A 27,407-nucleotide genomic window follows, 5' to 3' on the forward strand; every position below is an offset into this window, starting at 1 on the left:
GAGACAAAGTTTAGTGCCTGAAGAATTGCAAAAAGTTCATTAGTTTGTGTAGACATAAAAGGTGTGTTAAAGCTGGATCCCCCGGGGAGCAAATCATATAAAGACTTTAGTTGAGCATTAATGGTACTCTCCGACATAAGCGCTGGATAATCCCCAAGAGCTTTTCAAAGTCATTAAGAGTAATCAATCGGTCTGTTCTTTTTTGTATCTTCCAAGGTGAAATGAATTCTGGGACACCTTGAAACCTAAATAGTTAACAGTAGTAGTTTCCTGCATTTTGTCAGGAGCAACATATAATTATACTGCTTCTAAGGCTTGGACTGTGTCTTGTAGCATGTCCTCAGCAGTTGAGGATGTTGGAGCAGCACCAACAATATTATGCATATAATGGATTATTATGGAACCGGGATATTTTGTCCTAATAGATTTAATAACTTTTGTAACATATATCTTGTAATGTTCTTCTCTAAAATTTAATGTTTTCTGGGAGCAGTTTTCTTTTCAGTTCAGTAACCCCTCCTCCCCTCTTACCCCCCAAATGCAGCCAGGAGTTAAAGTCCAGATACTTTATTGTCTCTTTCCAAGTCTTGTCTCTTTCCTGGGTCCCAGTTAGCTTTCTTAGAGGCCATCTCTCTCCTTGGTCAAGAGCTCCTACCGCTAGTCCTTTGCCTCTACCAGCTTCAACTTCCAGACAGCACAAAGGAGGAAGATGGAACGAATCTGTCTCCTCCTCCAAGAGCTTCTAGTGCGCTTGTCCTTTCTGATCCTGATAGCTCCTCCTTATATGTTCGAAACTAAGTATAAATGGTTTCACAGGAAACCATTATTTGTTGTAGGATTAAGTCAATGATTAACTAGATTTAACCACTGTCTCAATTCCACTTACTTAGCACCTTGTTTCAAGTTCTGGCCCATAACAATATGACATAGTGTGGGATTATTTTTCATGCCCTGTGGCAAAACTGTTCATTGATAAGAGTTGAGGCTTGGAGATTGTCTAAAACATGGTCTTCCCAGACTTGTGAATTTTATGTACTCAATCTAGTAAACCCTGAAGTTATTGGCAAAGAAATAAAAAACTATTTATACTGATTCTAAATATACTTGGGATATGGGGCATGGGGCATGTGTTTGAAAAAACTGAAGAAGAAAGAGGTATGGTCAACAGTAATGGTAAGGAATTAGCCCACATGACATTGTTACTGCAAGTCTTAAAAAACCTCTTCCTGCAATAAACTGGGAAAACTTTTTTACATTCAAAGGTTCTGATAAAGGTCTCATTTCTAAAATAGAGAATTGACTCAAATTTATAAGAAATCAAGCCATTCTCCAAATGATAAATGGTCAAGGATAAGAACAATTTTCAGTTGAAGAAATTGAAACTCTTTCTAGTCATATGAAAAGGTGTTCCAAATCACTATTGATCAGAGAAATGCAAATTAAGACAACTCTGAGATACCACGACCCACTTCTAAGATTGGCTAAGATCACAGGAAAAGATAATGTTTCTGCTGGGCTTATATTCCAGGGAGATCTTAAAGTGGGGAACAAGACCTGTATGTGCAAAAATGTTTGGGGCAGCCCTCTTTGTAGTGGCCGGAAACTGGAAACTGAGTGAATGTCTATCAATTGGAGAATGGCTGAATAAATTATGGTATATGAATATTATGGAATATTATTGTTCTGTAAGAAACAACCAACAGGATGATTTCTGAGCAGCCTGGAGAGACTTACCTGAACTAATGCTAAGGGAAATGAGTAGAAGCAGGAGATCATTATGTATGGCAACAACAAGACCCTATAATGATCAACTCTGATGGACTGATGGACGTGGCTCTCTTCAACAATGACATGATTCAAACCAGTTCCAATAGTTCAGTGATGAAGAGAGCCACCTACACCAAGAGAGAGGATTGTGGAAACTGAATGTGAACCACAACATAGCATTTTCACTCTCTGTTGTTTGCTTGCATTTTGTTTTCTTTCTCAGATTTTTTTCCCCTTCTTGATCCAATTTTTCTTGTGCAGCAACATAATTGTATAAATATGTATACATATATTGGATTTAACATATATTTTGACATGTATTGGATTGCCTGCCATCTAATGTAGGGGGCGGGAGGGGGGGAAATCTGGAACAAAAGGTTATGCAAGGGTCATTGTTGAAAATGAAAAATTGAGGAAGAAAGAGGTATGGTCAACAGTAATGGTAAGGGGTTAGCCCACACTACATTGTTACTGCAAGTCTTGAAAATCTTCTTCCTGTCTGAGACCATTGCTATTGTACATGTAAATGGGCATCAACCTGGCCAATCCTGAAGTGAGAGGAAACTATCTTGCATATGAGGATGCAAATCAGAGATCAAGAGGCAACTCCATAAATTAGTATTAGAATCCTGATCCAGAGAGAATAAGATACAGCAAACCAGAGAGAGAAAGTAGGAGAGAATCCAAGTGCCAGATAAAAAATGAGAGCCAGAATGAAAGAGAATTTTAAAAAGAAACAGAAACAGAAATAGAGGCAGAGTGGCAGAGTAAGAAATAGAGAAAGAGAGAGAAAAACAATCAGTCATAGAGAAAGAGAAAGACAGGTAGAAATGGTGAGAGAGATAGACAGAATAAGCAGAGAGAGAAGAGAAAGAATCAGAAGCAGAGAAAGAGATTGTCAGAAAAACATAAAGAGAGACAGAGTGAAAGAGAGTGTGAAAAAGAAAGAAACCACCTGAGACAGAGAAAAAAGAGAAAAGTCAGAGAGAGAGATTGTTAGATATAAATAGAGAGGGGCAGAGGGAATGACCCAGCATAAGGCACAGAGAAAAAGAGAGAGAGGGAGAAACTGAAGACAGAGAAAGAAAGAGAGAGAGAGAGAGAGAGAGAGAGAGAGAGAGAGAGAGAGAGAGAGAGAGAGAGAGAGAGAAAATGAAGCTGAAGAGAGATATAGAGACAGAAAGACAGACAAACAAAAACACATGGAGAGGGGAAGCCAGAGAGTGAGAGAAGGGAGTGGAAAGAGAAGCAGGGAGTCAAAGAAAGAAGAAAAGAAAGAGAAATAGAGAGAGAGCCAGAGAAAGACAGAAACACGGACAGAAAGAAAAAGACAGAGTGAGAGAGAGTGAGAAAGAGAGGAAGAAAGGGAACAATTAAAAGAAAATTGGTAAAAAAAAAAAAAAAAAAAGGGACAGAGACAGAGTCATATATAGTAGAACAGACATGAAGAGACCTAAAAAGAGTAATACAGAGAGATAGTATTAAAAAGGGAGAAAGAAACACAAAGACGCAGAAAGAGAGAAATAAGAAAGTCAGTCAGAGAGATTAAGCAAAAGAAAGCCAGAAAGGGTGAATGAAAAAGAAAAATCAGAGAAACAGCCATGAGCGAGAGAGAGAACAAGCCACAGAGAGCCAGATATTGGAAAAGAGAGTGAGAAAGACAAAAAGAAACAGAGAGCAACAGAAAGAAATATCAAAGAGATAGAAATGTTAATCCACTTTTCCATGTGTGACAATCAGATGTATAGTTCAGCAGTTTAATTTAGCTGCTCTTACAGATGACTATCACTGGAGGGAGACAGTCACTTTTTGATATTTAGCACAACCCACACACCTCTGCCTTATACCAGCAGGGAGAAACCTATGGTTTTAGTGGGTTTTTTTTTTTTGTTTGTTTTTTTTTTTGATTTTTGACATCAGAGACTGTGTCACAGGCAACTCATTGTTAATGTGAATGATTCTCTGAAAAAAAAGTAAGACAAAAAGAAACTCAGGTCAGATAGAGAGAGAGAGAGAAAAAAGAGAAATTAAAAAAGAATCAGAAAGAAAGAAAAAGACAAAACTGAGAGAGGAGAAGTCAGTGAGAAAAAGAGGGGAAAAAATAAAAGAAAGAGCTGGAGAAACAGATATAAGCATAAAGAGAGAGGAACAGAGTAAAAGGGAAAGAAAAAAAAATAGAGAAACAGAGACAGACAATGGAACACAAAGACAGAAAAACAGAAAGAGAGCATGAGAAAGAATGAGATAGAGAGAGAGCCAGAAGGAAGCAGGAGCCAGAAGTTGAGAGAGAGAGAGAGAGAGAGAGAGAGAGAGAGAGAGAAACACCTCTTTGTTAAAAGAGATAGAAAAGTGAGACAGAGGCAGGTAAGAGACTGCAAGCCATGGAGAAAAAGAAAGAAAGTAAGCAATTGTAAGAAAGAGAAGAAAAATGTAGGACAGACAGAAAGAGAGGAAAAGCCAGAGATGACAGATACACACACACACACACACACACACACACACAGAGAGAGAGAGAGAGAGAGAGAGAAAGAATGATTAAAAGAGATAAATTGGAAAAGAGATACAGAGAGACAGATCCAGAGTCAGAGAGAACAAAGGAGAGAGAGAGAAAATGAGAAAATAGAAGTGATAGATGGAAAGAGAGCCAGAAAGTGTCAGAGAGACAATTTAAAGAGTACAACGAAACAGAAGGATTTAAAGAAATGGAGAGAAAGAAAGAAAAAAGAAACAGAGAAATGTCAGAGAGACAGAGAGAAACAGAGAAAGGCAGAGAGTGACAGAGTAAGAAAGAGAGAGAAATAGAATAAAAAGAAAGAAAAAGACAGATAGACAGGGACAGTGAGAGAGAGAACAAGATAGAGCAAACAAAGAGAGAACGAGAGAAGGAAAGTGCCACAGGGAGAGAGTGAGAGAGAAAGAAAAAAGTCAGAAAGATGGAGAGAATGAAACAGAAAGACGGTGCCTGGTAGAAAGACAGACAAAGACAGAGAGAGAGAAGGAGGAGCAAAGAGAGAGAAAGTGAGAGTCAGGAAGATAGCAAGAAAATGAAAAACATAGAATCAAAGAGTGAACAAAGAGAAAGAAGTAGTCAGCAAAACAGAGAGAAACAGAGAAAGGGATGCCTTGACAGGGCCTCTTGCCCATGAGCAAGCTGCTGAACTGCTGGATCAGCTCTCCTCCCATTGGCAGATAACATGCATACACAAAGCCCACAAGCAGCTTCTCTGAATGGTGACTGAGGATTGCCTACTGTTTACACGCTGATCACATTTATAAAAATGTATGTCAACAAGGCTGTGCTGCAAAATAAACTGGAGCTCTTTTCACATCCTATGAGTCTCCCGCCTCATTCATCTCGCCTCTGAGATCAAAGGGCTCATATGCCATGAGCTCTTAAGACAGTCACAACAGACCAGTAACTTACGACCTTCCTTGTCCTTCCCAGGGGACTGGGTGGCCAAAATGCAAATACCATTTCTCATGGTCTCAGCTCTCAGCCAGGAAGGAGAGTATTTGCAGCCAGACATCAAGAGAGGGCTTCTGACCTGGATTTGCCAGGTTCACCAGTAACTGTCTGGTGCACTGCCTGTACTATGTCTCCATCTTACGAGTGTCAATAACCCCTTATTATTATTTTTTTTTTCAAGGACTAGAAAAGTGCCCAGATGCACTCACTTGTCTCTTAAAAAAAAAAAAAAAAAGCTCAAAACTAAACATACCAGATGTCACTCAGTGTGCCAATAAACACCTAAATTTATGCTAAGAAGCACCCAGAGTTGTGCTCAAAGGCACCCAGAACCAAATAATGCCACATGGAGTCACACTGGCACTTCCCAGAGTTGTATGATTCGTCAGCCCAACTGTATCTGGGGACCCAAAGTGCTAGCACCCAAACACAACCGAAAAACTCACCTCTGGAGGGTTTCAAATCAAGTTCTCTACTGAAGCCAAAATAGAGGTGTCAGTGGTGAGTTCTTGCTGGGGCTGGAACTGGTCTCTATATGGGATTCAGGGAAAGAAAATCCAGATGCTGACTTCCCTAAAAGAGTCCAGCCAGCTCAAGGCTCCCCACCCAAGGCCTGCTGTTCTCTAATCTCTAATCTTGCTGTCAGAGCTCATATCTCAAGGCTGGGGGAGGGAGCTCCAAATGTAATGCTGAAGAAACTGAGGCAAGACAGAGATTTGTTTTTAATATTTTAACTGTGGAGAGTTTAGGCTAGCAGGTCGAATCAAACTCATGTTCAAAAATCATTGGACTCCCAGCAATTAAGGCAGAGGCCTTTTATATGTTTAACTGGGTGGGTGGACAAGCTACAATTCCAGGAAAGGATCACAACCCAGTCCTGACAGAATAGGGGTCAAGACAAGGTCAGAAGCAAGGGGCAACACCCAAAGGAGGGAGAGTTATCCCAGCAGGCATTCAAGATAAGGCACCTGGAATCTTCTAACTTTATGGTATCTCAGGGCCCCCTTTCTAACTTAATTTCCTCATTCCTGTGAGGGATGTAGAAGACCCTTACCCAAAATGACTATTCAGAGATCACTCAGTAGAAAGCAGAAAAGTTATTTATTAATAAATTCTCATGAGAATGAGCAATTCCACTGTGGGGAGGGAAAGAGAGAAAGCTCACAGTAGAAGGGCTAAAGATTTAGGAAAGATATGCAGTTTTTATATGTTTGGTTACAAAGCATTACATCATAGGTTGGGGAGCATTGAGAAATAGGTGCCCTCTCCCCTAATTGAATGTTAAACGTTGTTGGTGCCAAAGGCAGATTAGAACAGAATGCTTTGTTTCCCTCATTCCCAGAGGAATCATCATTCAGACCTTCAAACTTCAGATTACTGAGCTGACTGCATTTACTAATCTAAATATTGATAACATTGAACAAGAATAAATGTCATCATTTCTGGTTAAGTAAATATATTTAAAGTTTTAAGTAAATATTGGCTTGCACACACCATACTTATGCAGGTCACAGAGACACAGAAATAATAAAAAATTCAGAAAAAGAATTTAAACATTCCTGTAAGTTCTTCACTTTATCTCTCCTTTCCACACACATTCCTAAGGGACAAAGGAGTAGGGTTATAATTTTTTTTTCAGGGAAACTGAGGCATAACAACACAAGAATCAAGATGCCCCCCCAACATCCTGCCCTCTGGCAGGAATTTGGGGTTTGGTCAAGTTCCACCTTACTCCACCAGAGGAACACCTGGCAGCCCTTAAGATGGGTAGGGCTTCTCCTTCACTCTCACTCTGGTCCTCTGGTCTCTCCTCCCCCTTTCCCATGGAGTGGGGATTGCTGGGGGGAGCTCAGGACCTGTCTTGAGATCTCTCCTCTGCCTAGCCAGCTTGGGGAGACCCAGCTCTCTCTCAGACCTCCAAGAGGTATTTTTTTTTAAGCACAAACTTTTAACAAGACAGTTAAGAGATTTGGAGAAGCTTGACTGCATTCTTACCTTGATCTGCAGCCCTAGCGGGCAGAGTCACACCCATCCTCCAGACCCTGCCTCACAGCAGCTACCCATGCTGCCTTAGCACAAGCAGGGGCTGCTTTTAAATGAAGAGGCCTCCAAATTAACCCTGGGATAGCCATTAACCCCAGGGTTTAGAACATTTTTAAAAGCCAAAGCACATCAGTGATTTAGGAGGAAACCTAATAGATATCAAAGCCTCCTACATGACCTGACTCTGGGCCCATCACACCCTAATCTCACCACTCTGCTCCCTGACTCCACCACAGGAGAAATTAGCTCTCCTGAAAATGGAAAGAAAGGGCAGTTTATTCAGTGGTGATTTTCAATGACACCCTAGACTCTAGGCTACTTAACACTTTTTTTTTAAAATAACTTTTTATTGACAGAAACCATGTCTGAGTAATTTTTTACAACATTATCCCTTGTGCTCACTTCTGTTCCAATTTTCCCCCTCCCTCCCTCCACCCCCTCTCCTCCCCTCCCCTCCCCTCCCCTCCCCTAGATGGCAAGCAGACCTATACGTGTTAAATATGTCACAGTATATCCTAGATACAATATATGTGTGTAGAACCGAGCAGTTCTCTTGTTGCACAGGAAGAATTGGATTCAGAAGGTAAAAATAACCCGGGAAGAAAAAGAAAAATGCAAACAGTTCACACTCATTTCCCAGTGTTCCTTCTCTGGATGCTACTTAACACTTTTACTAAAGATGAGAACTTTTTGCTCCTAGCATTTGCTCTCCTACTTTACTTTGGCATTCTATACCCCTGCTAGTAGTTAACTCCCTAACTGCCTTCAGCTGGGGGAACTCTGTGGGCAGTGGGGGCATTTGGTATTGTTAGGTGGGCTATCAGCATTTTTACAGGTAGCCCACAGATGGGACCTGATGCATTTTCTGCAAAAGGCTCCATTCCCAAAGGTCATCATCTCAACCTTGGATGACACCTCACTTTTAACCTACTCCTGAGATGTGTTTTCTCTAGACTTCCAGCTTCGGGTTTTCTACTGGCCTTCAGCCTGGAGAACATGGGACTGCCGACTGGGAGAAACACCCCTTAGATGCCCTGCTATCATTTTCAGACATTACATCTGCCCTCCTGGCATGAACCCCCATGAACCCTTGCCAGCTCAAAGCAGTTATAGAAGAAGAGACCTTGGCCCTTTATCCCAAATGAATTTAGGGGTGACTGCTTGAGGGGGGAATGATGAGGGGAGCCCCAAAACTCTCTTTCTCTGACTTTGGGGGGAATGCTAAGTTCTCCCCTGAGAGACCCACCCAGGGAATCAAGATAAAGTCATTTTCATTCTGTTATCAGGGTGGGATTGGTTGACTCCTAATCCCACTGAGTTGGAAATTAACAAGAGGACTATGTCCTCTTTACCTTCCTGCCAGGATTTCTCTGCCTCAAACTTTATATCCCTCTCTTGGAACCTGCCACCAAGGAATTCAGCCTTTCTAGCAAAGGCTGACTTCCCAATGCCAATAATGAACTTCTTTTTGCCAGTCTAGCTTTTTGGGTTCATAAATTCCTTTACAAAGGTCCTCTGCACTGACCAAAGGGGATACCACAACTCCCTGCTCTGCACCAAATCCTGGGGGATTCAAGGGGACCCTGCACCAAACCTCATCATCTGGGGGACACAGCCCCAAACCTCTTCCTTTGGCTCCCTGACCACCAGGAATCAAGGGGAGCCAAACTCTTCATTTGGTTCCCTGACTTCCAGGAACCCCAAACCTTATCAATAGGAGAAAATAGTCAACACAAATTCAATCATATAATGTCTCCTTCTTTTCAATCTGAAAATATATAGTCATGCCCTAAATAATTTGATAAATGAGTATTTGGCCTAGTCATCTATTTGCAATAGACACATATTAGATGTTTTGTGTGAAATAAAGTCCTTATAGGTTTTCAAAATAATGTAAGAACAATTAACATGATTGTCCATAAGACCTGTTATTTCATTGTTTATCCAAACTAAAGCTGAAACATCTTTAACATTTGTCTATACTGTGACACAAATATATTTCGTTACATGGCAAGTTGCTGGCCAATCTACACTGGTCTCTCTACATTTTATACCAGTCCTTGTGGACTAGTCTTTCTATCTCAGATGATCCTAACCTCTATCTGTTAGATTTGGTTTTTATTCTCAATTTTGGTCAGTTACAGCTGCATTGGCCAGCTTCAAGGAGCTGAATCAACCACTAGATGCTTCAATCAGTTCCAGTTTACCATCCCCTCCATAAAAAGATGGGACCCTGCAGGTGACTCAGCTCTGCACCCATTCTCAGCAGAAAGTAGTTGCAGAAGATGACATCATTCCCCCTGCTCCCAGAGGAATTTGGAGCTCATTGGTATAGGGAGGAACTGGAACTGATTGGTGAATGGACTCCAGATTATCCACTGTCTGGATGGGTCTCCTGTTACAATGTATTTGGGACTTAAGGACTCCTCTTGCAATGTATTAGGGCATAAATTTTTACATCTCAGATTTGGGGCGCTACAGTGTTTCACACCCCTCAGAGATATACACTATACAACATGTTTAGAATATCCACAGATGTTTCTAAATACAGATCCTGTTTAAAGGAATGGCACTGGAATCCAAATCATGAATGTGTTTGAAGGATATATTGTAAAATGTTACAAGTGTATTCTAACTCAGTGTCTTACTTCTGATTCATTACCTATGGTTCTTATTATTAAACCCCCATCCTATGTGATGAGACCTACTGAGATTAATCACAATTGGTATAGGTCAGCAGGTGAACAGAATTGTGATAATATAAAAAAAAAAAAAAAGGTGGAAAACAATAGAAGTAGGAAAAAGAGATTTGTTGGATTATTCACTTTGGAGTTCTAGCAGCTAGAGCAATTATTACATCACTTGCTGTTTCAGCTACAGCTTTTACAGAATCTGTTCAGACTGCTCAATTCACAGATCAAATAGCAAAAAAAAAAAAAAAAAAAAAAAAAAAAAAAAAAAGCATCACAAGCTCTTAAAGGACACATTAAGATAGATAAGTTAAAAAAGAGAACTAAGTGAAACAATCATTAATATGGTTAGGGTATCATGGAAACAAGTTGGAAACTCAATTACAGCTAGCTTGTGATTATAGATTCACTCATATATGTGTAACTCCATATAGATATGATAATGATACCATCAATGTGACATGGTTTCAAATAAGAAATAGAATAAATGGAGAAATATGTGATTCCAGCATCACTTGGGATATATCTCACCTAGCTGTTTCAGCAGAAAATATGACAAAAAGTAGTGTCCCTGGAATTGATGGTTAAAAAAAGATAAAGCTTGCAAATAATCTGACTTTTATTCCCTTGCATTTTGTTTTTCTCACGTTTTATTTTTATACTCATTAGCTTAGCCCCTTGTGCTTTCAGGTATGTCTTGCAATCACTGTCAATTATGGGAATTGAAGTTCATAGAATTCAAATAGAATTCATCATCTACATAAAAAGGGAATTTATCTCTCCCTACAACTGAGATATACTCTGGGGAGAGGAATGGAGAGGGTCCCTTAATACCTTCTGGGGTGCTTTCCCAAAAGAGCAGAAGGGGACTCGGAACAAGATAGTAGTCAAAGAAGGTTTAGCAAAAAGTTGCTATTTACGTAATTTGTTTTTTTCCCTTTTCTGTCAGAAGTGGGCAAATTTCTGGAATTATCCCCAATGTTTCAGGAATTTTTCTTGCAATCTTAAAATCACTAATTACCAAACTTCTTAATTATTGCATTCAAAATTTGGAGAATTTGCTAAAATGTTTTGCTCTCAAAAGTTAGAGAATCTGTAAAGATTTTATTTTAAGTTTAATTAGCTGACTTTTTGGTATAGCCCTCAATTTGGCCAGTGCTGAAGTCCACAGGAAAAAAAAAATAGGGTTTTTTTTTTTGGGGGGGGGGCTGAGGGAATTGGGGTTAAGTGACTTCCCAGAGTCACACAGCTAGGAAATGTTAAGTGTCTGAGGCCAGATTTGAACTCGGGCACTCCTGACTTCAGGTCTAATGCTCTACACATGGTGCCACGAAGCTGCCCCAAAATTAGGCTTTTTAAGGAATTTCCCAAGCATTCTAACTATAGCATAGAGGGTTTTGTTTGTTTATTTTTGCTGATTGTATTTTAGATATTTCCAGGTAACAAAATCTAACTCACAGAACAAACATGACACAAATATTCTGCACAGAGACACAGACACAAACAAAATGACTAACCAAAAGCTACAAAATTTTGCCCAAAGCTATCCCATAGCACTTCTGCCTTCTCTGGCATCCCAGAGAAAGTGAAAGGTGAAAAGATTCTTAGGAGCTTTGCTGAAAATTGCAAGAATTTCCCATTCTGGGCATCCCCAGTCAAGGAAGATGTGCTGAGATGGAGCTCATGGTAACTCAGGCAAGCCTTCTCCCAGGGGTTTGAAGTGTCCCACAATAGAAATGTGAAAGAAAAAATGGGGGGCTTGCCTAGACAACTTTCCCTCAACAGTTTGGGGGCCCAGATCAGTGTCACAATGTGTCCCAAAAGAATTTGCAGTCTTGAACCCAAGTTTGGGTTTAAGTTTAGGGCAAAGTTTATTATAATTGTAATGCCATTACAAAGCAGGCTGTATTTCAAAAGAAATTAGCAAAGTTCTAAGAGAGAGGAGGCCCCATTATTCAGCTTTTTATCACTGACATGCTAATGCCATGGCCCAGAGGAGTGGTCTCCAGAATTCGTTTAGCACTGACCAACAGATTATCCATCTCTCAGTCAGCAATGAACTGAGGAGTGGTCTATTCATTATTGCCTCAGGAGTTTATCCTGAGGCCAGAAGCTATGTGACTGAGGAGAGGTCTCTTGAGAATCAGACAGATTGGGCCTGAGAGTTCCTTGAGGAAGATTCCAAAGCCAGAAGATTTAGGATTTACTGACTTTTTGTTAGAAGTCGCCCCACCCCCAAATAAATCAGGGGACCACAAAAATCATACTACATCACAAGCAGGTATTGGTCAAAGGCAGACACCAAAAGTGGAGTGAAATAGAACAGTTATATTGTGAAGGACCCACATAGCAGTCTTGCAAGCAGTCACTCTGGAACTAACATGATGGAGTGGGGAAACTGGCCCTTTTTTTTTTTTTTTTTTTTTACAGAGGAAAACAAGGGAGGGACTCTCCTAGGAGCTTGTTGTCTTTCTCTTGGTTTTCAGAGAGGCTTAGAATTAAAGCCTCCATGGTTATGTGTGACCTCTGTTAGTAAGAGCTTTGGCTGTTGCTACTTTGGGGGGGTCCATGGAAGGTGGGAGCAGCAGGACCCTGAAATAAAGACCAATTCCTTTGAGAAATTGTCAGACAGAAGAAGAGTAAGATAAACCGAGGATAAGTTCAAATTTGAAAACAACCTTACACATTTCAGTGAAAGGCACTTGAAGGTCTGTTTTTCTAGAAAGGTTGTGGTCTCCCATAATGAGTTCATGATGGTTTCTATTGCCCCTGTCTCCTGACCATGGTTTTCAAGTAGCCTGACAGCATTGCTGCAAGAATGACAACACATATTGATCAAGTGATTAGAGATTTGATGAGATGGGGTTGCTAGTAACCCAGGAGTCAGAGAATTATTCTGGGACAGTGAGAGATAGTCCCTAAGGGTCTTTGCACATTTGTGGCCATTTGTCCATGAAAACTTCCTTGAATGTTGGAAACAATTTCATGTCAAATTGAGAAAACAGAAGAAAATGTTGCACTTAGAAGCAGTCAGAGTTTGATATTATCACTGCACAGTCCCCAAAAGCATTATATTGCTGATGGCAATAGACTGAAATAGCTTCAGAAATATAGTTGTTCATGTAAAAATGTGCACATACATGTTGTCTGAGAGGACAACTATTTTTATAACCAAATCAATTATTTACCACTTAAGGTGCCACTAACAAATTTGTGGGTCAAATCCCTTGGATCACTGTCTCAATTCAAGGGGATTGTGACTTTTTTTTTAAGTCTAGTTTGAAGATTTTTTAAAATTAAAGCTTTTTTTTATTTTCAAAACATATGACAGATAAATTTTCAACATTGTACCTTGCAAAACCTTGTGTTCCAAACTTGCCCCCTTCCCTCAATCCCCTCACCTAGATGGCAAGTAACCCAATATTTGTTAAACGTGCAATTCCTCTATACATATTTCTACAATTATCATGCTGCACCAAAAAAAAAAAAAAAAAAAAAAAAAAAAATCAGATCAAAAGGGAAAAAATGAGAAAGAAAACAAACAAGTGCTAGGTATGGGGCTCTACCTAGAGTACTGAAGCTACCTTGATCTTTGGTGCACAAGAAGTTTTCTGTCACATTGCAGAAATACCCTTGTTGAGGAAGGAGTTGTGGTTTTTGCATTGTTAGCACAAATAGATTACAAAACTAAAAGATTCCCCCCACTAATTTATAATCCACTTCAGTCACCTTTTGCATCTGATTCTGTCCATTTATAAAGGGAGTCAGAAGGCTGCAGATCAATGCATTTTCTGAACTCTGCTGGTGCCTTCTGTTAGGATAATTGTCATTGCTCATAGTTCTCATTAAAGAACTGTGGGAGAAGAAGAGAAGCTCAAAGTAAGGAAGAGTGCTGAAAGGTAATCAGTCAGAATTCTCTGCTGTTAAGAAAGCCACCTGCTAGTGGCTGCTGGGGATGGAGGCACTTGCAGTGAAAATCTCAGAACCTCTCTCTTTATTCCATTCCCAATGCAGAATATATAAAAGCTTTTTTTTTTTTTTTAAGTACAGCAAGATTATTAAAATAAAAGTATACATTCTTTCACAAGCAACATCTGCATCAGTAAATTTGTTTTATGATGTCCAGACTCTTACCACTGAATGCCCTTGTGGGTCAGAGTCATTCCTAGAGTCAGTCAGTTCTCTCAGATAAAGATTACTACAACATTCCTTTACTTTCTCTAGGGGTGCTATGATTTACAGCTGTGGCAGGGGGGTTTGGCAAGTCAAGCACCTTAAAGGTTCCCTTGAATCTTTTTATAGGCTTCCTGGGTCCTTTGTTTAAGCATAGTAGTCAAGACTCTACAAGTATCCTTAAGATGGTAAGACAAAGTCAGGAAGGACCTCATCTTGTTGGATGGATGCTCTGTGGTGAACATATGTGAGACATAAGCAAGAGTCACATAGGAGTAATAGACATACATCTATGTTGTTGGAAGGAATTTCAAATGGAAGAGATCCCTGATAGGTTGAGTATTTGAGGGCTACAGTGAATTTTTTTTTTCTTGGTTTGAGTCACTTCAATCTCTTAATTAACATATCCTAAAGATTCTCTGAGTTCTTTATATGCAATGGTCCTTAGGACACAATCAATATTCCAATATATTCACATGCCACAACTTTTTTAGCCATTCTCCAAATGAATAGTATCCATTTTGTTTCTCTTTTCCACCTATGCAACATGCTATAATTGCATTTGCTATTGTCAGTCTCTCCTAATTCCCAAGGCATCAGAGAAATCTCTGATATATTAATATCAGACTTACCTATTCCTAAGGCCTTCAGAACTCCTCTGGCTGCTGTCTCATATGGATGCAATTTAAGCACAACAGAGCACCTGAGAATTTATGCAGGCAAGCTTAAGTACTTTATTCACATGGTTTACATCCTACCCAGGTCTCCTGAACTCTCTTAGCTCCTTCTCCTTGACAGAGCTCCAGGTGAAAAAGATCGGGCTCCTCGCCCACTGACCTTATATAGCGTCCATGAGGTCACAGGGACAGCCGATCAGAGATGGAGACACTTCCCATTCCTGACCCGATTTCAGAGTGTTCAGGGTTCCTTCCTTGGTTGGAGATCCCACCCATGAAGGTAGTCCCTATGTGCTCATAGCCAATCACGTTCAGGGATCTCCAGGCCATAGGCCTGGGTTACATCTTAACTACTCTTGCCTGGCCTCTCTAATGGACCCTTACACACCTATACTTGTTTGTGATACCAAAAAAATATCAAAGCAAATGGGACCAAACTAAAATACTTCAATCTTAATGTAGCTAGAACCTGAGTTCTAGTGGAGACTAGTGGAGTCTCTTGTGTCACAAAAGATGGGCATTTAATCACCTTTTAACAAATCCTAATATCAAATGACTTCATAATAGCTGGACCAATTCATATTTACACACATTTATTATATTATTCCTCTACTCCTACAGACCTCTAAGCTGCTTTCAACTTTTGGCATCAATATTACCAATTTGATGGATATAAACTGTAATCTCAGAATTGAAATCTTTAATTCTTAAAAACACCTTAATTAAACATAATTCTTTGTCTGAATGAAGATGGAAAGAAATCTGTTACAGGAATTGCTGAGTGGTTCACTTAGGAATGACTCAATGATCTAGATTTAGAATTCTTCATATCTTTCTGCCTCTCCAAACTTCAGTCATATGCAGAAGGCTTAGTGAAGTAATCTGAGTTATTAGCTCTAATCTGAAGCCAGTGACCCAGAAAGAAGTGGCAGGAAGGGTAGTCTTCATCTTCAAGCTCTTCTTTGACTTCTCAGATCCCCCAAAGAATTTAGAACCAGAAGAGACCCTAATTCTAACATAAATGCCCCAAGTCCCATTAAATGAAATTACTTTGCCAAGAACACAGAAATACAGAATGCAAATTTCAACCCATATCCTCTAAATCCAAATCTAGTGATCTTTTCATTCGGCCATGCTGCCCTTCAAACAGGTGACCAGGTGAAAAAGAAGGATTCGATATGCCTAAGAAACTATCTGCTATGCCTGGTCATCATTTATGTTTCCTTCTTCCTTATGCCCTTAGGATTATGGCTAGAGAAGGGTAAATACAAAAGGCATCAGGACCACCATATATTCTCCCAAAGTTCTCTACCTGATTCATTTTCCTCCTTAATTTAATATCTTTACCTTTCTTCACATTTAACTGTAGCCAATCATATTTTTATAAAGCCCTTTCCTTGTTGGATAGATGCGTAAGTTTTCTCTCCTGTGTGAATTTTCTGATGTACATTAAGACTTTTCTTATACCTAAAAGTCTCTTCACACTGCTTACATTCATAAGGTTTCTCTCCAGTGTGGGTTCTTTGATGTACAGTAAGAGCTCCCCTGTGCCTAAAGGCCTTTCCACAGTGGTAACATGCATATGGTTTCTCTCCAGTGTGGATTCTCTGATGTCTAGATAAACTTCTCCTTTGTTTTAAGGCCTTTCCACCTTGATTACATTCATATGGTTTGTCTCCAGTGTGCATTGATTGATGTAGAATAAGTGATCTATTGTCTGTAAAACTCTTTCCACATTGGTTACATTCATAAAGCTTCTCTCCAGTGTGGACTCTCTGATGTCTAGTAAAAGTTGTCCTTTGTCTAAAGGCCTTTCCACATTGGTAACATGCATATGGTTTCTCTCCAGTGTGGATTCTTTGATGTCTAGTAAGATTTCGCCTTTGTCTAAAGGCCGTTCCACAATAGCTGCATTCATAAGGTTTTTCTCCAGTGTGGATTCTCTGATGTGCAGCAAGACTTTCTCTTTGCCTAAAACTCTTTCCACATTGGTAACATTCATATGGTTTCTCTTCAGTGTGGATTCTCTGATGTCCAATAAGACTTGTTTTATATCCAAAAGCCTTTCCACACTGCTTACATTCATAAGGTTTCTCTCCAGTATGGATTCCCTGATGTCCAATAAGACTTGTTTTATATCTAAAAGCCTTTCCACACTGCTTACATTCATAAGGTTTCTCTCCAGTATGGATTCTCTGATGTATAGTAAGATGCCCCTTTTTTGTAAAAGACTTTCCACATTGCTTACATTCATACAGTTTCTCTCCAATGTGGAATCCCTGATAGCTTTTAGAGAAAGGAGAGCTCTTACTAGACATTCCACCTTGCTTCTCTCCAGAGTCGACGATCTCACATGCCACACAGATTTCTCTCCAAGGCAAGGCACAGGGACTATCACTCATGAATCTTTGCTTGTGACTTTCTAGCACAGAAAAGCTTAGGTCTGCAGTAGTTTCCTTCATTTCAAGTTCCATCTCTCCTTCTGAAAAACAACAACAACAATAACAACATGGGCACGCTCTGCCTACAATGTTTGACAAATTAACTCCACTCTCAATTTTTCACATTCCAAGTCATCAGCATTTTTAATTCTTTCTTCATAAATATGTCATTTGTTGCATGTGTACTAAATACTCAAATTATTTCATTTCATTCATATACAGTCCTGACAATGAGCATAACAACTTTCCCTGATGATCATTTTCCATTTTATTTTTTTTCCCGTTACATGATTTGAGGTCACATTCAGAATGTTAATACTGTTGATTTTGTTTACCAGAGGTAGAAGTGATTTTGTTCTGACCCACTACTTTTTTTTTAGATAGATACTGTTCATTTCTTTTAGAAAAAAATATTATATGATCCCTCCATATCCGTGGAACAAGCACAATTTTAAGAAATGGATGAAATTATCAACATTTGAACATGTGTCTTACACAGAAAATTAAGTTCATAATTCTGTAATATGGAATGGTAGGGCATGCTCCACTATGGCAACACTTTCACTTTTAGAAGTTCACAATTCCCTTCAAGGATTAAGACAGTGATTCAAGGCATTTGACCCATAAATTGGTTAGTGGCACTTTAAGTGGTAAATCATTGAATGATTTGATTATAAAGATAGTTGTCCTCTCAGACAACATGTATGTGCACATTTCTGTCTGAAGAGCTCTCTTTCTGAAGTGGTTTCAATCTATCATGATCAAGAATACACCGTATTGGGGGATTTTGCAGTGATTACATCAAACTCTGACCACTTCTAAATGTAACATATGCTTCTGGTTTCTCAATGTGACATGAAATCATGTTGTTTTTCAACAAGATCATGAAATCAACATGGAAGACTACAACCTTTCTAAAAAACAAGATCTTCAAGTGGTGCTCATTGAAATATGTAAGGTTGTTTGCTAATTTGAACTTATCCTCTGTTGATGTTATACTTCTTCTGTCTGGCAGTTTCTCAAAGGAATCAGTTGGCTATGTGGGTTGGTCATTCAGTAGGGTTTAGTGATTTTACCAGAGGCAGAAAAAAACAGTTATATTTGAAGGCATTCTATTCTTTCAAAGGTTGTGACTATACAAACATTATTTTAAAACTTCTTAAAACAATATTTGCAACTGACCCTTGAGTATATTTGTCAAGTAATACCACATTTGTCATGAGCGCGCATTTAGGGTTAGGGTTAGAGTCGGGAGTCGGGAGGCAGCACAAGTTTTTTTTAGGGTTAGGGTTTAGGGCTGGGTTAGGGTTAGAGACAGAAATCTTTTTTAAAAATAATTAACAATTCCTTTTGACTGGTTAGAGTTTAAAGAATGGGAGCTTGTCCAATTCTCCTTCTTTTGACCTCATATATGTGTGAACATATCCTTTTTGGCACTTTCAGGAGAATTACCTTACCTCAATTCCAAACAATGACTTCTTGTATGATCATAAATGATCACAGGAAGGAATCTACAGAGCCACAGAGCACAATCCACTCATTTTATAGATGGGAAACTGAGATTCAGTGACCCAAGAAGGCACTGTCAAAAAATATCTGAAAAAGAATTCCAAGATTGGTCTTTTCCCCCCAAACCTAGCAGTTATTTCTTAGTAACTTCCAGAAGTTTCTTGTAAACACAATTCACATATCCCTGCTTCCACCTCACTCACCTGGTTGGCAGCTTCTCAGGCCTTCTTGGTCTGTCACCCATGGTGCTTCCCTTTGGTTAAAATAAAAGATCACATCTTCTCTGAGAACTGGAAGTCCTGGATATGGAAATCAGTTAGGGATGAAGATGGAGAGACCTTTGGATTGGCCCATGTTGTTCACACATATTAGTCTGTATTTACCCATTAGCACTTATAAAGCAAGTAACCCCAAATGGGAAGTGTCATATTATCCTGTTGTCCTTCTTGTTCTGAGAAAGAGCCAAACCCTCTTCACCCCTTTCTCTGGATATAAATAGAATCTTTCCTCATTTGTTCTTTATTGTTAATTTAGAATTTTGGAATAGTCAAAATAAGTGATCTGCTGGAAGTTGTCTTTAAACAATATTGTTGTTGCTGTATTTTAAAGAAATGACATGGCACAGACCCTGGAAAATATAAAGAAATGCTTATTCCCTTCCATTTCTTTCCTATGGCTTGTGCTGGAATTGCAGGGAAGATTAAGAAGAAACTTCTTATCCTAGAGACAACAAGGTGCTTCGGGCTACAAATTGATGACTGTTTAAAAGATGAATATTCCAAATACTAGGGTTAGGGTTAGGGTTAGGGTTAGAGGGTTATAAAGGAATGAGTTGTAAGGAAAAGATGCCTGAGCAATTTTCAGAACTTTGGAAGAAAAATTTTGCATCCAGATAGAGGTTAAATGAAATCATCTCTGAGATTACTTCCATATTTGAGATGCTTCCATTATGATTTGCTCTTTGACCTGAAGCTGCATATATATGGTAAAAGAGAGTTTCAGGAGCAACAAAAAACATCCTCATGGTCCTACCCAACAATGCAAAGACCAGCACTTTCCCTTTCCTAATTGATAACCTTCTTCTCCCACCTCCCCCCCCCCCAAAAAAAAAAAAAAAAACACAAACCACAAACAAAAACCCTGCACACTGGAGACTGAAGATATTCCCTTTGATTGTAGCCTTGGAATTATCAGGGGAAGTGTCCTTACCCAGGAAGAGCAGGTTCCAGGCATTCTCCAGCATGACCTCCTTGCACAACTCCTTCTGAGAATGGTCTAAGAGGCTCCACTCCTCCTGGCTGAAGTCCACAGCCACATCTTTGAATGTCACCACCTCCTAAACCAACAAAAGTCATAAGATGTAGAGTTGAAAAATACTTTAGAATTAAAAATCCAATCTCCCTCAATTTACAGGAAGAAACTGAAACACAGGGAAGGGATTTGCCCAAAGGTCCTCCCCTTTATGAGTGTCAGAGTCAATTTAAGAGTTGACTTAAATCCTTGGTCACTAATAATGTGACTGAGTGTTCAGAAAAACATTTTATAGGATCAGATAGAAAAAAACTGAGAAGTTATGGAATTATTATGGAAAATGTCTTATAATGGAATAGGCTACTCAGGCCTCATAGCATATTCCTTCAATGGAGTCTTCCAAATTTTTTCCTTTGGTAACAATATTGCTCTCCCAATTCTTTTTCATATTTCCCACTCCCAGTGACTACTTTATCCTTTCATTTTGTCTATAACCTCTTCTCCTAAATAAACCATCTTTTGCCAAAGGGAATGGCCATTGTGAATTTCTTACATTTATTTTGAACAAGCAATTGCTACCCTGATCTCATCACGGTCTATGTGTAAAGCACCTTTAAAGTGTATTTCTTCTATTCTCTTATTTTATTTCTGAAAAACTGAGAAAGTTATTGCTTTTCTACACTTTTGAGATTTCCAAGGAGAAGACCACATAAATAATCAGGGAGAAGGGTGGAAAGATAGAAAAGGTGGAGCAAGGAAGGAGACCTGACTTTGGGGGTGGATTCTATTGATGAATACTATAGGAGATAGGGACATCACTCTGAGGATTGGGGTTTAGGAGTTGTTACACCTGAGAGGGAACTAGCACTTAGAGAAGTAGGACAGCATGGACACGGGGTTGAGATTTCTAGGAAAATGTAGAGAAAAAATGAAAGGACAACAAGAGAGGATGAATATCTGGAGGGATAGTCCCTGCTAAGAAGCAGTGTTCGCTCTGACACCTGCCCTGATATACAGTATTCTGAAAGGAAGTCATCTGTGGGCTTGGCCAATAGCCAGTGGCAGAAAGCACCCACAGCACAGAGCTCAGAATGGAAACCTTGGAGGCTTTGATTGTATGACAAAAGAAAGAGTAGGTGAGTAGAGGAGCTATGAAAGAGAAAACAAGAATCTAGGCAAAACAGAAAGAGAAGACAGAAAATGAGGAGAGGGAGAGAAATCTTTGTTAAAAATGGAAAGAAAAATAGATGGAATTAAAACTTAATTAGCAAGATTACTCAAAGGACAAGAGAGGAAGGGAAATATACTAGAGAATGAAAAGAAATAAAGGGGGATGAAGAAATGTAGAAGGAGATGAAAGTGGAAGACATGAGCAAACATTTTGAGAAATTAGAGATTAAAAGACTTATGGCATCTTCTAAATGGGATAGGAGAGGAATATGCATATTTCTTTGCAACACATGGAACTTCTACAAAAATTAGCTACTAGGATACAGAGATATTGCAGACAAATGTAAAAAGGCAGAAATAATCATTGTTTTAATTTCATTAGATGAAATTAGAAAACTAATCAACAAGAGTAGTCAAAGGGCAAGAGAGGAAGGGGAATCTAGAAGAGAACTAAAAGAAATAAAGGAGGATGAAGAAATGTGGAATGAGATGAAAGTAGAAGAGATGACCAAATATCTCGAGAAACTAGAGGTAAAAGATTTATAGCATCTTCTAAATGGGATAACAGAGGAATATGCATATATCTTTGGATAAATGAAACTTCTACAAAAATTAGCCATTAGGATACAGAGAAAAAGTAGACAAAAAGGCAGAAATAATCACTATTTCTTTTCATTCCTTAATGAAATAAGAATGGAAATTGGTTCAGCAATCATAAACAAAAGATACAAACCTAAATGGAAATTTAACATTATCATATTAAATAACAACTGAGTCAGAGAACACATTTTAGAAATGATAATTTTGCAACAGGGAATGAGAATGGCTAACTAAACAATATCCCAGAATTTCTGGAATTCTGAAGGGAAACAGACTTACCATCACACTTTAAGAATATAGAAAAAGAGAAGATTAAGTGAAGATGAATTATAAAAAAAAAAAAAAATGGAAAAATAAATAAACAAAAACAAAGTAAATACAAAAGATAAAATATAAAAATTAGCAGGGGAAAAGATAAATTTGAAGGAAAAAATAGAAATGACAAAACTAAATTGGCTTTTTTGAAATGAAATGAACAAAATGGAGAAAACACTTAGCTAAACTGATCAAAAGGAAGAGTCAGATCAAACAGATCAAAAGAGAAGAAAAATACAGTCAATAAAATAGCAAATGGCAAAGGTAATATCATAAGAAAACTAGAAGAAACAAAAGGAATAATGAGAACATACTATTCAGTTTTATACTAAAGAACCTGAGAAAGATAAGCAAAGAGGAATACTGTCAATAGCATGAAATATTCAAATTGTCAGAAGGCGGAAAAATTCTATCAAATTTATAAACAACAGTTAATACCCACATTTCACCACTAATTCCACCAAAGAAGAAAGTATCCTACAAGAATGCTTTTAGGAATGTAACATAGACACAAAACAGCTTTAATAAGTTACAAATCAAAGAATGAACATTATCTCCTCCCTCCAATTTTGAATAAAATCTTATCAAAACACCACAGTAAATTATCCAAGAAAGCATTAATCAAGATCAAGTGGGATTGCTACTAGGAATGGAAGGGGAGTTCAACTTTGGGAAAACAATGAACTGAACATTATCACAGTCTAAACCAAACCATTCAAAACCACACAGTCAATACAATGAAGAGAAGGCTTTGACCAAAGTACAACAGTCTTTGTGGTAAAAATTTAATTAGAATTATAGAACTAGTGGGACCAGAATTCTTGGAAAAGTAAAAGCTAGAGTTAGGCATATTTATGAATGGAATAAGAATACTTGAGAAGAACTAAATGAAAAAGAAACAAGTTTTGTTAAAGAAAGGATCAAGAAGTTCATAAAACCTTGCCCACAAAACAAACTTTCTACAAACAAGCAGTGGGGACATCTGATGCCTGAACCTCAGTCATCTAGGCCATGGAAAGAAAGACAAACCCAACGCAGAGCTGAATGGAGAAATGCATTTTACTGAAAAAGGGGGAAAGGAGAAAAAGGGAAGGGGAGGTTAGAGGGAGGATAAATTAAGGGAGAGATTAGTCCGTGTACAAGAAAATAATTCTTTTTGAGATAGTAAAGGCAATCTGAGGGATTACTCATAAATGGGGGGAGAATGCATGAATAAGGGCCATAAATGTAATGGAATACAATTCCTGAAGAACAATGTTTTAACAGCTGGTCTCTACCACTTAAAGATGCAAGGCTCTGGTTCACAATGAAAAATATGTTTTAGGACATAGGCAAGTGGATTTTTAAAAAATTATTTTTCAGATTGTTTGAATGTTATGTGTAATGGGTTTGCTTTTAATTGTGTTTCCAGTGGATATGGAACAGGTGAAAAAATAAGATGAATCTTGGTCGATACAAATGTGTGTATGTGCATGTGTGTGTGCTCAAGTATGTATACATACATAGGAACGAAGATCAATCAATTCCTGAGGACTCAAGATGACTGTTGACTACCTCTTGAGATATAACATTTATATGACCAATGACAAATTATATTCAGCTTGAATGTGAACATGCGAACACAAATGCACATAAATGCACATGTGGACAGATATCTGCAATGCACATATTTTTGTACATATATGTATCAATACAGAGCAACTGTAATCAATGCAATGATCAGTGAATGCCTGAGACTTCTTGACACACTGCCTACTTCTTGATAGAGAAGTGACATTCAGAGCACACACTGAGATAATATTCTTTCAATATGAACAATAAGAAATTTTGTTTAGCTCGACTACATATATTTTTGTGAAAGGGAATTAGTTTTTTCTTGCTTTCTCAAAGGAAGAGCATGGTATAAGGGAAGAAGAGAGAGAAGGATAATTTTTGTATAAAAAAAAAGCCAAAATTTGAATTTAATAAAGTAAATCAATTCCATCAGGCCCTGCCCAATCTTTTTGACTACAGAAGTAAACATAAAATGGGGATATAAAGACCTCCCTACCAGGGTTTGTGGTGAGAATCACAGGAGATATTGGTAAGGTACTTAACTTGTGTCTGGTACTTAATAGGTTCTTCTTTCAGACAGTCTTGAAATTAGGCTGACGACTCAGGAGATGGCTATCAAAGGTAGCACCCTCCCCATTGAGTCTATCAGCCTTGGTGGAAGGGCCACCACCTCCTGGAGTTCTGTCTTTCCCCTGCCATATGGTTGGATCAGTTTTTTATTTACCATGAAAAGTGACAAAGCTGCCTAGGAGTAGACTAACATAGTGGGCAAAGGCTCCATGTGCCTCCCTCCCAGCACTATTCTGAGGGCCTCTGGACAAATTAGTATGGCTGCCTGGAAACCTAAAGACCTAAAGGTCTACCATTATGAAATCAGGGTCCTTCAGATATGACAGAATAGCACACTGCCACCCCCTGCTCTACTGAACACAAGAGCTCCCACATGGAGGCAAGAGGAGCTTTGTGTATTGAACCTAAAGAACGTGTGTCCACACTGATTGCCCTTTCTAGGCCATACTCATTAATCTCCTTTTACCTGTAGAATGAACAAGAGTATCTGATGTTTGCTGAACATTTAAACTAAACATTGGCTGGAGTTAGTTCCCTCCATTTTACTCTTCCAGGGAAACCCAGGACCTGCTGCAGCCTGTGGCAGAGTCACAGTTTTTAGGAAACTGTCTCAAGTGCCATGACACACTAATGTGGCTCTTTCAATGCTTCCTTTTCTCCCTGTTCTTCTCATTATCTCTGCCAATTCCTGGCTCTCTGCAGGGGGGAGCCCAAATTAAACCACCAGAAAACCAATTTGTATAGTGCCAGGGTACACAGTCTCGGTGCCCAGGAACAGAGGCAAGGAGAATCCCAGCAGCATCTTTTAGACAGGAGAGATTGGTCCTGGGCCAGATGTAGAAAAACCAGAGCCTCAGGTGATGGCAGGCCCAGAGAGTGTAGATCTAAGCCCAGTGGGATGGAGGTTCCTCATAAAGTGGTGGCCCTGGTCAGTCTGTTGTAATGGGAAGGGCACCAATTTAGGGTGTGTGTGGTATGTGTCTCAGTGCCCAAGATACCAAGGGCCCAAGGAATCACCTGGAAATAGAGAAGGGCAGGGCAGTATTGGTACTTACTGTCTTCTTCCTAATGCCGTTTTTTTGTTTTTTTTAAAGAAATGACCCGCACATAAGGCCCTGGCAGCTTCCCAGCCCATCCTCCATATCAACGGAAATGGTTGTGACCTGCTGAGGTTGGTCAGGTCTGGGGATGGACTGCACTCACCAGGGGAGGAGGTCCGAGGCTCCCAGGGCCCATTCCCTCTGGCTCCAGGCTCCCTGTAGAGGAAATAAAGCAAAAAAAGTGACTCCATTTTGTCAAGTTCCTTCTTCTAATCCCAGGCTTTTATCTCAGGGCCCTGATGTTCCCACCCTTGAAAGACCCACAAAGTAGAAATAGCCAAAGCTCTTACTAAGAGAGGTCACACCTAACCATGGGTGGCTTTAATTCCAAGTCTCTTTGAAAACCATGAGAAAGTCAAAAGCTCCAGGAGAATCCATCCCTCTACTTCTGCATGGAAAAGCCCAGCTTCCCAACTCCATCTTCTTAGTCCCAGCCTGAGTGCCTTGGTGTTCATAGTCTGAGAGACTGCTATTTGGGGCTCCCACATTAAAACTGTTCTAACCCGACTCTAACCCTAGCCATAACCCCAAAAGGTGCGCATCTGAAAGGAACATTTTAATGCAGATGCTCTCCTGGGCGAGGCTGTATTGTCCTCATCACTGGGACAGATTAACACTTGTGCCCTCAGGCAAAAGCGGCGAGCCAAAACACACCCAGCACACTTGTCTCTTTTAAAGCTGAAAAACTGAACCTAATGAAACTTAGGACCCACCCACCTCCTCAACTTTTTCCGGGATCCAAACCTCAAGGTTTCTGGCACTGATGCTAACAGCTGTTTGTCGGTTTCCCTTTACCTCCAACCTGAGACTCTCAGCTCTTTTCTTCTCAGGGCAACTTCTGCCTCCTCAAAAAAAAAAAAAAAAAAAAAAAAAAAAAAACACTTGGAGGAGAAGCGCCTTTTAATACAAATCTCTCCCAGACTTAGGCCTGTAGATGTCCCGGAAACTGTCCGAGGAGACTCCGGTCTCTGTCCTGAGTTCGAGCAGGAGGAACACTGGAGGAACTGCGTCACACCACAGGGGCTGAATTGGTCCCCGGCGTCCTGCTCCCCGGTAGGGAATTGGAGTCTGGCCCTGTTTCCCCTTTTATCCCAGGACAATCCCAACACCTCAGGGGCCGGTAAGCTGGGTTGGCGGTGCCGAGATACTTTGCACTCCCTCTGTCCCCTTCTACCCCTCCCCCATAAGAGTGGGGAAAGTGGGGGGAAGGCTCAAGGTCTTTGCTTATTAAGGAACCAACTCTTTTTAAAGAAAGGCAGCACAGTTAAAAAGATTTCTAAGAGCTTAAATTGTATTCTTATCTTGACTAGATGTACAGGCCTCTTGCCTACCCTGACTTCTTAGTCCACACCCTTTAATACCAACCCCAGGAGAAATTGGCTTTCCTGGAAATTAGGAGTGAAAGGGCTAAACTCTAGGCTACTTAACACTTTTACTATTGACAATCTTTTGCTCCCAGCATTTTCTCCTACTTCTCCTTGTTAGATGGGTTCTTACCCCATCTGCACCCCTGATGCATTTCCTGCTGTCACCATCTCCACCCTGGATGACACCCCGGTTTTAACCTGCTCCCGAGATCTGGGCTTCAATCTTTGGACTCGCAACTGCCCTTCAGCCTGGAGAACATGGGACAACTGACTGGGAACAACTGACCAGGACAAACACCCCTTAGATGCCCTGCTGCCATCCCCAAATCCCATACCTCACGCCTCACCTCCTGGCATGAACCCCAAATCTCTACGACCTTGCCAGCTCGAAGCAGTTAAGAGGAGATCAGCGCCCCTTTTCCCACATGCCTTTGGAGGTGACTGCTTGAGGGGGGGATGAAGAGGGGACCCCTGAACTTGGAAAATCCTGGAAGGAGAAAATCTTCAATTCTGTCTCAATAACTGACTTTGCCCCATGTCTTTTTCCTTAAATGAATTTAAGTTCCAACAGCTTGAGGGGGGAATGATGCGGGAAAGATTCCAATCTTTGATTCCCAACCCCCCCTAGTTAATGTAAATTACCCTTTGACTCACAAATCCTGGTCCCTTTGAATTCCAATAGAAGATCCGGACCTGTCCCAGCCCCACCCGGAT

The 27,407-nt window shown here is 39.7% G+C and overlaps 2 protein-coding genes across 2 annotated transcripts in view; both read right to left on the reverse strand.

Annotated features, from left to right (window-relative positions):
- The window catches only part of LOC105749010 (zinc finger protein 260-like), a 30,737-nt gene extending 24,726 nt beyond the window's left edge, over positions 1-6,011 (reverse strand). Inside the window, exon 1 of the mRNA XM_031949154.1 lies at positions 5,680-6,011. The gene's annotated coding sequence lies outside the window, so the exon portion shown is untranslated. The remainder of the gene's footprint in view (positions 1-5,679) is intronic.
- An 8,013-nt stretch (positions 6,012-14,024) lies between these two features.
- Positions 14,025-27,152, reverse strand: LOC105749000 (zinc finger protein OZF-like). The gene is made up of 5 exons (XM_031951193.1): positions 26,044-27,152; positions 25,430-25,482; positions 19,976-20,102; positions 18,970-19,065; positions 14,025-17,298 (listed from the first exon to the last, which is right to left on the reverse strand). Exons 2-5 carry the CDS (start codon positions 25,460-25,462, stop codon positions 16,190-16,192), a joined length of 1,365 nt encoding a protein of 454 aa, XP_031807053.1. The 5' UTR covers positions 25,463-25,482; positions 26,044-27,152; the 3' UTR covers positions 14,025-16,189.
- Positions 27,153-27,407: the final 255 nt, after the last annotated feature.

Source organism: Sarcophilus harrisii, chromosome 1 (genome assembly GCF_902635505.1).
Source record: "Sarcophilus harrisii chromosome 1, mSarHar1.11, whole genome shotgun sequence".
Classification (NCBI taxonomy): domain Eukaryota; kingdom Metazoa; phylum Chordata; class Mammalia; order Dasyuromorphia; family Dasyuridae; genus Sarcophilus; species Sarcophilus harrisii.

Bases quoted from the DNA above. Each gene is read 5' to 3' on its own strand.
- LOC105749000 (XM_031951193.1), bottom strand. From the start codon at position 25,462: ATGGGCCCTGGGAGCCTCGGACCTCCTCCCCTG. The intron at 19,066-19,975 runs GTAAGGACACTT...TTCCATATCCAG, and splicing joins CTGGAACCTGCTCTTCCTGG to GACTTCCAGTTCTCAGAGAA. The intron at 17,299-18,969 runs GTGAGTGAGGTG...GTTGTTTTTCAG, and splicing joins CCTGAGAAGCTGCCAACCAG to AAGGAGAGATGGAACTTGAA.